General features: G+C 52.2%; 1 protein-coding gene across 1 annotated transcript; it reads left to right on the forward strand.

Annotated features, from left to right (window-relative positions):
- The first annotated feature begins 989 nt into the window (after positions 1-989).
- On the forward strand, positions 990-10,869 carry ACTR5 (actin related protein 5). Its single transcript, XM_068150127.1, has 9 exons — positions 990-1,373; positions 2,183-2,412; positions 3,609-3,778; positions 4,556-4,773; positions 5,120-5,302; positions 6,480-6,602; positions 7,277-7,416; positions 8,058-8,190; positions 9,825-10,869. The coding sequence occupies exons 1-9, from the start codon at positions 990-992 to the stop codon at positions 10,074-10,076; spliced, it is 1,833 nt and encodes a 610-aa protein (XP_068006228.1). The 3' UTR covers positions 10,077-10,869.
- The last annotated feature ends 222 nt before the right edge of the window (positions 10,870-11,091 follow it).

The raw sequence follows: 11,091 nt of genomic DNA on the forward strand, positions 1-11,091 counted from the left end.
TTTACAACTACCTGAAGGGAGGGTGTAGCCAGGAGGGGGTTGGTCTCTTCTCCCAGGCAATCAGCACCAGGACAAGAGGACACAGTCTCAAACTGCACCAGGGGAGGTTTAGGCTCGAGGTGAGGAGGAAGTTCTTCACACAGAGAGTTGTTAGCTGTTGGAATGTGCTGCCCAGGGAGGTGGTGGAGTCACCGTCCCTGGAGGTGTTCAAAAAGGGATTCCTCTTGTCCTGTCGCTTCTTTCTTGGTAGAAGAGGCTAAACCCCACCTCATTCCAACCTCCTTCCAGGGAGTTGCACAAGTGGTACAGAACCCCTCAGCCCTGCATCTCCTCGGAGTCTGTCACCACGTACAGAAGGAAGCTGCCATCAAGTGTGGTGAACGTGATGCTCTTAGTCCTGAGGTAGCTTTAGGCGGGAGGCAGCTGGACTTGATGATCCCTAAGCATCCCTTCCAACTGGAGAGATTCCGTGCCCCCCGCCCGCCGTGCCCGGAACGTCTGTGGATGCCCGCAGCGTGTGTCCGTGCCCGGAACGTGTGTGGATGCCCACAGCGTGTGTCCGTGCCCGGAACGTGTGTGGATGCCCGCAGCGTGTGCCCGTGCCCGGAACGTGTGTCCGTGCCCGGAACGTGTGTCGGTGCCCGCAGCGTGTGCCCGTGCCCGGAACGTGTGTGGATGCCTGCAGCGTGAGCGTGTGCCCGTGCCCGGAACGTGTGTGGATGCCCGCAGCGTGTGTCCGTGCCCGGAACGTGTGTGGATGCCCGCAGCGTGTGTCCGTGCCCGGAACGTGTGTGGATGCCCGCAGCGTGTGTCCGTGCCCGGAACGTGTGTGGATGCCCGCAGCGTGTGTCCGTGCCCGGAACGTGTGTCGGTGCCCGCAGCGTGTGTCCGTGCCCGGAACGTGTGTGGATGCCCGCAGCGTGTGTCCGTGCCCGGAACGTGTGTCGGTGCCCGCGTTCCCGGCCGGAGAGAGCAGGGGCGGACCCGACATGGCGGCGGCCTCGCGGGTGTTCGCTTTCCGTGACGCTCGCTGGGCGCCGGACCCGGTGCTGGAGCCGAGCGCGGCCGTGCGCACGCCGCAGCCGGTGCCGCTGGTGATCGATAACGGCTCCTTCCAGACGCGGGCGGGCTGGGCCTGCGCCGACCCTGCCGTCCCCGCGGAGCCCCTGCTCCGGTTCCGCTCGCTGGCGGCGCGCAGTCGCGGGGCCCGCGGCGGGGCCGGCGCCGAGACGCAGGTGGGCAACGACCTGGGGAGCCCCGAGCCGCTGCGCTGGCTGCTCCGCTCGCCCTTCGACCGCAACGTGCCCGTCCAGCTGGAGCTGCAGGAGCTGCTCTTCGACCACGTCTTCCAGCGCCTTGGCGTCTCCTCGCAGGTACCGCCGGGCCGGGGCTGGGGGACCCTGGGCTGGCGTGAGGCTCAAAGCCGCCGGTGAAATCAGAGCCGGCCCTGTGAGGAGGAGGTTGTGGCTGGTGAGAATAGGTCCAGCATCAACCCGGTTGTCCTGGGAGGCAGTGCTGTCCCCCACCTCGCAGATACTCACGGCCTGGAGGTACGGACCCAGAGTGACTTGCTGTGGGGAGCCAGGCTCAGGCAGGTGCTCCCTAGGGGGTGTCTCCTGAACCCACTGTTCTCTGAATTTCTGGTAGTTCTGTGGTAAAAGGAAAGTGAGAGGCTACAGCTGCAGAGTGAGAGGTTTGGACCACAGCATCTTGTCAGGCTGTGGCTAAGAACCAGCACTCAGGGTCAGTTTTTTTCAGAGGGGCATTAAACATTATTAGTTCTGTGCAGTGCTCAGTGCCTACTGGTTCTGTACACCCAGCTGAGTTGAGTTACACCTCAGGACATGAAGACTTTTGCCTGTGTGACAGCACCAGTTTGGAAAGCTTTGCCTAGTGCTGAACCACCACCAGTTTTCACTCATTCTTCTCCTCATTGTCTGGATTCTGGTTGCTTAGTTTGTGTGTGCTTTAAAACCTAAATTAATCCATCTTCAGTCCACCCTCAGGAGTTTATTGCTGTAGACAAGACTTCTTTTTCACCCCTTTAAGCACCAGATATCATTTGACTGACATGATCAATAGCCTGCACGTACTTGGAGGAGTTCTTGCTGATGTTCAAAAGAAGCAATGATTAAGTGTCTCTGGATTTGCCCATCATACCTTTATTATTTTTCTCTTCCAGGGATGTGTTGATCACCCAATTGTTTTGACAGAAGCAGTGTGCAATCCTCTGTACTCAAGACAAATGATGTCAGAGCTCCTCTTCGAATGCTACCAAGTGCCAAAAGTCTCCTATGGTGTCGACAGCTTGTACAGCTTTTACCACAACAGAAAGCAGAGCTGGCCCTGCAGTGGCTTGGTCATATCTTCAGGCTATCAGTGTACCCACATCTTGCCAGTCTTAGAAGGCAGGTGAGTTCTTGGTGGTTTAAGTGTTGTGCAGCCTCTCTTTGTCAGTCATTGGCAGAGAGGCTTCTTAGTCTCAGAAAGCCTCGTTGACTTTTTAGTGATGCACATACCCATTCCTCCAGCATTCAGTATCCCAGCTGCTGCAGCATAAACTCTGATCAGGCCTTAATTTATACTGAGTTAAAACTAGGTCTGCAGATTTTAATGAAATCATAGAATCAGTGAGGTTGGAAAAGACCTCAGAGATCATGAAGTCCAACCTATTACCTAACACCTCATGACTAACTAAGCCATGGCTTCAAGTGCCACATCCAATCCTGTTTTTGAACACCTTCCAGGGAGGGTGACTCCACCACTTCCCTGGGCAGCACATTCCAATGGCCAATTACTCTTTCTGTGACGAGCTTTCTCCTCACCTGGAGCCTGAACTTCCCCTGGCACTTAACCACAACAGCATCACAAAATTGCTTCAGTTGGAAGAGACCTTTAAGATCATCCAGTCCAACCATCCTCTAACTCTGCCAAGTCTGGTGCTAAAACATGTCCCTCAGCACCACATCTCTGGGTCTTCTAAACACCTCAAAGGAGGGGCATTCAACCACCCTCCCTGGAGGACCTATTCCAGTGTTGGAGAACCCTTCAACTGAAGAAGTTTCTTCTAAAGCCCAACCTAAACCTCCCCTGGTGCAACTTGAGGTCATTTCCTCTTGTCCTGTCACAGAATCACCAAGGTTGGAAGAGACCTCAAAGATCATCAAATCCAGCCTGTCACCACAGACCTCACGACTGAACCATGGCACCAAGTGCCACCTCCAGTCCCCTCTTGAACACCTCCAGGGATGGGGACTCCGCCACCTCCCTGGGCAGCACATTCCAATGGCTAATGACTCTCTCAGTGAAGAACTTTCTCCTCACTTTGAGCCTAAACCTCCCCTGGTGCAACTTGAGGCCATTTCCTCTTGTCCTGTCACTTGTTATTTGGGGAGGAAAAAGTCCAACCCCCACCTGGCTGCGACCTTCTTTCAGGGAGTTGTAGAGAGCCAGAAGGTCTCCCCTCAGCCTGCGTTTCTCCAGACTGAACACCCTCAGCTGCTCCTTGTTAAGACCTGTTGTCCAAAAAGTCACTAATCCTGGGGAAAGCAGGTGGTCTGTTTTGTGCTGATCTCTCCAGTCTCAGTTGTGTCTCTCTGCATTTTCAGGCTGGATGCTAAAAACTGCAAGCGCATTAACCTCGGGGGGTGCCAGGCAGCTGTGTACCTGCAGCGCCTGCTCCAGCTGAAGTACCCAGGGCACTTTGCTGCCATCACCCTCAGTCGCATGGAGGAGATACTGCATGAGCACAGCTACATGGCAGAGGACTACATAGAAGGTAAAAGCAGCTGTAATTTCCCTCCAGGCAGCATTCATCTAAGCTTGCTTTTCTCTTCTGTACCGCTTGTGCTCACGGTGGCTGGGGCTAGGCCAGGAGTATTCTCCTGTTCTGCTTTATTTCATAGAATCAATAAGGTTGGAAAAGACCTCAGAGATCATCAAGTCCAACCTGTCACCCAAGACCCCATGACTAAACCATGGCTTCAAGTGCCACATCCAATCCCTTTTTGAACACCCCCAGAGATGGTGACTCCACCACCTCCCTGGGCAGCACATTCCAATGGCCAATAATTCTTTCTGTGAAGAACTGCTTCCTAACATCCAGCCTAAACCTTCCCTGACACAGCTTGAGACTGTGTCCTCTTGTTCTGGTGCTGGTTGCCTGGGAGAAGAGACCAACCCCCACCTGGAGCTACAACCTCCCTTCAGGTAGTTGTAGACAGCAAGAGACATCAGTGTGCACTTCCTTCTTGTTAGTGCAGTGTGCCTCTTGCATGCTGGAGATCAGAGCACTGAGAAGCACGTGCACTGAGGATGTGACTGGCAGGTAGTGCTCTGAACAGGGGAGCAGCTGCCAAGAGGTGGCAGAGTCATAGAGAATCACTAAGGTTGGAAAAGACCTCAGAGATCATCAAGTCCAACCTGTCACCCAACACCTGGGCTGGCCTGTTGTTCCCCTCTGTCTTCTATGTCTGACCTCGGTGTGGAGCGTGTACAGCATAGAAACCGTGGTTTGCAGCCTGGCCAAACAGTTCTCTCGCTTTCCAACACTCAGAGCTACAGAAGTGGCGATCCCCAGAGTACTATGAGAACAACATGCACAAGATGCAGCTGCCTTTCTCTAACAAGCTGCTGGGCAGCACTCTGACATCAGAGGAGAAGCAGGAGAAGAGGCAGCAGCAGCTGCGTCGCCTTCAAGAGCTCAACGCGCGTCGCCGAGAGGAGAAGCTGCAGCTCGACCAGGAGAGGCTGGACAGGTTGCTCTATGTACAGGTAATCAGGGCAAGGTTTTCTGTGTGCTCCTCTGGGAGAGGGAGGGCAAGCTGCCCTCAGGGCTTTGTCAGCAGGTTGTGCATTGCTGTAAAGAAGCTGCAGCTGCCCTGTGTGTTTGTTTTAGGAGCTTTCGCAGGTTGCTTGCAAGATAAAAGGGAGAGGTTGTTGGTGCAGAGGAGGCTTCCAGCTTCTGAACAGTCTTTCTTTTGTGAAATACTTTTGAGTGCTGCCAAAGCCTGCACACCACAGTACCTAGAAATGATGGCAAAGTGTTTGTACACACCCCATTGACAGAGAGTTGACTGCCCTGTCTCACTCCTCACGGCTAACTCTGCTCTGCCTACAGGAGCTCCTGGAAGATGGTCAAATGGATCAATTCCACAAAGCTTTGGTGGAGCTGAACATGGATTCTGCAGAAGAGCTTCAGTCTTACATCAACAAGCTGAGTCTGTCTGTTGAGCAAACGAAGCAGAAAATCCTCCAGGCAGAAGTCAATGTTGAAGTAGATGTTGTGGACAGCAAGCCAGAGGTGTGGTGTTTCTACCAAGTTAATGCTGCCCTTATCTCTGAGGGAATTAAGTTTCTTGCTTGAAAACGTGCCACTTGGGACTTCTATTGATGAGCTGAGCTTTTCTTATAACACACAGCAACTCCTTGATTTGACAGCTGCTGCTCTCTTCCAGGTTCTCTGTGAAGCTCCAGAAAGTGACAGTTTTGACTACGTAGCACATGCCTGAAAGATGTTGAGATGATGCTGGAAGGTGTCCAGAGAAGGGCAACAAAGCTGGGGAGGGGTCTGGGGCACAGCCCTGTGAGGAGAGGCTGAGGGAGCTGGGCTTGCTTAGCCTGGAGAAGAGGAGGCTCAGGAGAGACCTTCTTGCTCTCTACCACTACCTGAAGGGAGGTTGTAGCCAGGTGGGGGTTGGTCTCTTCTGGGTGGCCAGCACCAGAACAAGAGGACACAGTCTCAAGCTGTGCCAGGGGAGGTTTAGGCTGTATGTTAGGAAGAGATTCTTCACAGCAAGAGAGATTGGCCATTGGAATGTGCTGCCCAGGGAGGTGGTGGAGTCACCATCCCTGGAGGTGTTTAGGAAGAGACTGGATGGGGCACTTGGTGCCATGGTTTAGTTGCTTAGATGGTGTTGGATGATAGGTTGGACTTGATCTCAAAGGTCTTTCCCAACCTGGTTCATTCTGTACTGTGTAAAAGTGCTTTTGGTGTATCCAGTGTGCAGATGTTGGCAGCTGAAACCACCAGGAATTGTGTGGTGGCTTTGTAGGTAGCAAATATTTGTTTTCCACTCCCACACAACCCAGGCAGGGAATGTCATGGTAATTACAGAACAGTTAGAGGTGCTGGGAGTACACCAAGCTTTAACCAAGTTCAGAAGCTGTTTCATTCAGAATGTGTTGTTATATTTAGGACATGGCTGGCTAGACCCTGGCAGTCAGCCTCTTGACAAAGACCGTTCAGTTCTGGGCTGCCTTCACAATACATTTATTGAGATTTGTTTGGGTTTTATGCTCTGAGTCCATTTTAATGTCTGTTTCCTGGGTTGTTCCCCACTTGGGCATCTGGGAACAGCCAGCATTTTGGGCTTCAGGCATGTCAAAAGCTGAGATGTGAGGAGATGGATGTTGAAGTCAGAGCTGTGCCCAGCACACCCTGTAACTAAGTCACCATCTCACACCTCTTCTGTTTCCAGACTCCTGACTTGGATACATTGGGCAGTGAGCAGTCACTGGAGGATGTGGAGAGCATCAATGAGTTTGAACCTTTATTTGCTGAGGAGCAGCCTGAAGTTGAGAAGCCTGCTGCTGCAGTGCAGGTTTGATTTTTGTACCTATCCCTTGTGCCAGAGGTTTTCCAGCCCCCCAGTTGTCCAGCCAGTCTGCTGACATTCCTCTAAACATCTTGGAAAAGATGCTTAAACTAACTGACCAGGACACTGAGAGAGGAAGTCCTTCCAGTGTCAGCTGGTGGTGTAGAACATGAGCATGCCCACTTGGCTCACTCTGCAGGCAGTGCCTGGTCTAGCAGGGCCATGCTGTTAGGGGAAATATGTCCTGCTCAGTATTCTTTTGGTGTAACTTAATACCACATCCCAGTGGACAAAGCTTTCAGCTTGTGAGGTGGAGCCTTGGAAATGTGTGGCACCACACAGTATAGGACCCATCCCTGCAGATATTCAAGGTCTGAGCAACCTCTGATCTAGGGGAGCAGCCTCTGATCTAGGGGAGCAGCCTCTGATCTAGGGGAGCAGCCTCTGATCTAGTGGAACATGTCCCTGCTTACTGCAAGGGAGTTGGGCTAGATGACTTTGAGAGGTCCTTTCCAACCCAGACTATTCTATGCTTCTATATTCTATGTTGGCCTTTTGGAGCCTCTTACAGCTTGGCCTTTTCTCTGAGAGCACTGCAGCCTAGTTTTTTGTACAAGTGTTTGGGATATTGCTGTTCTTCAATGTCATTTTCCTGTACCTTCCATCTCCTCTCTGTAAAGCCTGTGTTTAACCTGGCAGAGTACCACCAGCTCTTTCTTGGCACTGAACGAATCAGAGCTCCAGAGATTGTCTTCCAGCCCTCCCTGATAGGAGAAGAGCAGGCTGGTATAGCAGAAACCATGCAGTTTGTCCTTGAGAGGTGAGTTTACAGAGCTGCTTGGTGCTTACTCCAAGCAGGCTGGCCTGGTTTTGGTGTCAGCTCCTGCCAGCCTGGGTGCTGAACAGTGCTTTGAGAGAATGTGTTTGGATGGTTAATTTGGGGGTGCTGAGGAGTGCAGGCTGCAGATGGCTTCCTGTTCTGAAAGCCACACATAACTCTGCTTGTAGTAAGCCAATGGTCTCTTTTCAGTGGGGCCCTGCGACAGGGCAAGGGGCAGCAGGCACAAGCTGGAACCCAGGAGGTTCTTGGTTTATGTGGTGTGGTGCACAGAGTACTTCAAGGATTTTTCTCCAGCCACCCTCTGAATTTCCAGAAAACAAATGAAAAGCTTTTCATGCTGGTGAGGTGAAGGAAACTTCCTAAAGTGAATCCTGAATCACATTGAAAGGAACCTTCAAGAGTCACTTAGTCCAATCCCTCTTCATCTGCCACTAGACCAGGTGGTTCCAAGCCCCAAACAACCTGACCTAGAATGGTTCCAGGGATAGGGCATCAACCACCCCTGTGAGCAGCCTGTTCTCAGACTGCTTAAACCCAGGTTATCCTCATTCCTCACCACTGTTCAGTTCACAGGATAGGTGTCCTTGAGGAAGGCTGAAGCTGCCTTCTCTTCCTTGCAGGTACCCAAAGGAACAACAAGCTGTTCTTGTCCAGAATGTTTTCCTCACTGGTGGAAATACAATGTACCCTGGACTGAAAGCCCGAGTCCAGAAGGAGCTCCTTGAAATGAGGCCCTTCCAGTCATCTTTTCAGGTAGGTGCATTGCCAAGGTGTTTGTGTTCAGCTGGTCAGAGGAGCTCAGGCTGGGAGAGGTGCAGAGCAGGTGTACTTGGAGCATGGGAGTGGAGAGTGGGTTGTGATGAGACCCTGAAACAGCTTTTTTTTGATCTGAGAAGATGGAGGTGAAAGCAAGGGCAGAGTTTCCCTTTCTGAAGGCATTAGAGTAAGGTGGATGCCTTGGAAAAGGCAAACCTGCTTCAGCTAAAGGCCTGTGCACACACAGGCAGGTTTGGCTGCAGATGTGCAGATTGCTTTGGCTGCAGATGTGCAGATTGCTTTGGCTGCAGATGTGCAGATTACTTTCTAGGACTGGGACATGGGGCAGTTCCTATCTGGAGCAAGTGAGCCTTGGTAGGATTAGTTGCTGGGGCAAAAACTGCTCCCTTCAAAATGAGATTGCATGTTCAGCTTGTGACATGTAATGACCCTCTGGGACAGCAGCTGAAGACATCCAGTGAGCATCTTGTGGGCCTGGGATCCTTTGTAACTGTAGCAAGCACAGTGCAAGCTGGGCAAGTCCCAGCCTTTGCTGTGCAAGAGTCTCCCTTGCTGTTCTGAAACCACCTTGTCTCCTCAGACGCAGGAGGTTGAAGGGGAATTGGACAAGGAGACCTTTAAAGGTCCTTCCCATAATTCTATGAAAGCTCTACCATCTTGGTAGATAGAAAATCAGCTTATAAAGTAAGGGGAGGGAAAAACCAATCAGCCTTGTGATTCCACAGCTCTCCTTGCTCTGAGCCAGGTGGGACAGGCTTCTAGATACAGCTATGTACTTGGGAGTGTTAGGAAGGATATTGCTTGCTAAGCTCTGCTTGTAACTTGTGTCTGCAGGAAGAAAATGAGGCTGGGTTTGTCTGCTTGTAATGTCACTGATTGTAACTGAGGAGGGCTTCCCTCTTCCCATTCAAATATGGTCCACAGTGTGCAGACATCCATCAGTTCCCAAACCTCTCACCTGGGATTTACACAGTGTCTGGTCTGGCACAGCTGAGCCAGGAGAGCAGTTCATGCTGCAGCCTCAGCAAGAGCACATGTGGGGCTGCTTGGCCTGCTACTTCAAGCAGGAAGAAAGTTTTGCTGGGGCACTTGATGCTTGCTTTGCTGTACCCCCAGCCCTTCCAGCTGTCAGGGCTGTTGGTTGTGAGCATGCTATGCTCAAGTGCTTTCTCAGCCTGTAGAAACAGAGCAGGCTCATAGAGAGTGGACCTCAAGTTGAAGGCACACTTGAAACCTGTTCCAAACACTGCTCTTCCCCCAAGGTACTTGGAGTAATCATAGAATCACAGAATCAATAAGGTTGGAAAAGACCACAGAGATCATCAAGTCCAACCTGTCACCCAACACCTCATGACTACTAAACCATGGCACCAAGTGCCACATCCAGTCCTCTCTTGAACACCTCCAGGGATGGGGACTCCACCACCTCCCTGGGCAGCACATCCCAATGGCTGACAGCTCTGTGAAGAGCTTTCTCCTCACCTCCAGCCTAATCAGCTCAACCTTCTGAAAGTCAGGGGTTTGTGTTACAGACCATAATAACCAGGGTCCAAAGGGCTTTTGTCTCCAGTGTTGAACTGATGTGGCTGTTGTGCTTTCCTCCCATCCAGGTTCACCTTGCTTCCAGCCCTGTTTTAGACGCCTGGTATGGGGCCAGGGATTGGGCAGTGGAATACATGAGCCGGGAGGAAGGCTGGATAACCAGGAAAGACTATGAAGAAAAAGGGGGAGAATACCTCAAGGAGCACTGTGCCTCAAATGTCTATGTCCCCATTCGTCTTCCCAAGCAGGCTCCAAGGACAGCAGAGGCACCCAGCAGAGCTCTGGCATCCAGCGCTGCCAACCCCTGCGAGCAGGCCTAGCACTGAGCCCTGGGCATGGCCCCGGGGCTGGAGACAGCAGGGCAGAGAGAAGAGGAGATACTGTTGTGTGCAGAGCAGACCTCAGCTGGCTGCTCAGCATGAAACATCTCACCCAGGACCAGCCTTGCTGGGGCAGCAGCTGGCACTGCTGCACTGCTGCACTGCACTTCGGCTCACGGTGCTGCCCGTGCAGGGCACAGCGCTGTGCATCAGCGAGGAGGAACACCACAGCAGGGCCTTCCAGGGGGAAATAACATCTCACAGACATTGCTAGGGAGGCTCAGGGGGTATGAAGAGTGTGTGTTTTATTTAATGCAAACATCCTGGGTTTGTACTGCTTGCCCTGGGTGATCCAGAAGCTGGAGCAAGGCTTGCACCGAGCGAGTCAGCCCAGCAGGCGGCCCCCTCGCTCCTCCCAGCCAGCCTCGGCCAGGACGTGTTCTGCTGTTGTGGAAGGGCTGATCTGTGCCTTTCCTCCTGAGGCCTCCTGTATTCACCTCTTGTTTGATTTCCTTCCTGCTGTATTTTGCTAAACCACCTCTGAACACACAGTGGGACTTCAGATACCTTTTTTACTTCATTTGTGAGAGCAGTCTCAATGTCTTGGTTGAGAGCTGGTCACATAAAGCACTGCTCAGCTATAAAACCACAACCTCCATAAAGTACATTCCAAGGACTGACAAATCCTGTGCAGCCCTGAAGTGCTGCTGCAGGACAAGTGGCCACTCCTGAGAGGAACTTTTTTTATCCAAAAGCTCTTTTAGCAATAAAGGAAACTCTTTGCTTTACCATGCCCTTATGTTTCAGTGAGCTGACCTCTTTAAAGAGAGCAGTAAGGATGTGCTTGACTCTGCCTTGCTGAGAAATGCAGGTTTGCAGCCAGGCTCCTGTGCTGCTGCTTGAATCTGAGTGAGGGCTCAGTGCTTGTGCTGAGCAGCTCACTGTTGCTCTCCCACAGGAGTGGTGGATATGAAATGCTGAACTGAAAGCTAAGCAGACCCTTGCAGTTTGGCAA

This window comes from Melanerpes formicivorus, unplaced genomic scaffold, assembly GCF_026170545.1.
Source record: "Melanerpes formicivorus ecotype bairdi unplaced genomic scaffold, bMelFor1.0.p_v2 SCAF_19, whole genome shotgun sequence".
Taxonomy (NCBI): domain Eukaryota; kingdom Metazoa; phylum Chordata; class Aves; order Piciformes; family Picidae; genus Melanerpes; species Melanerpes formicivorus.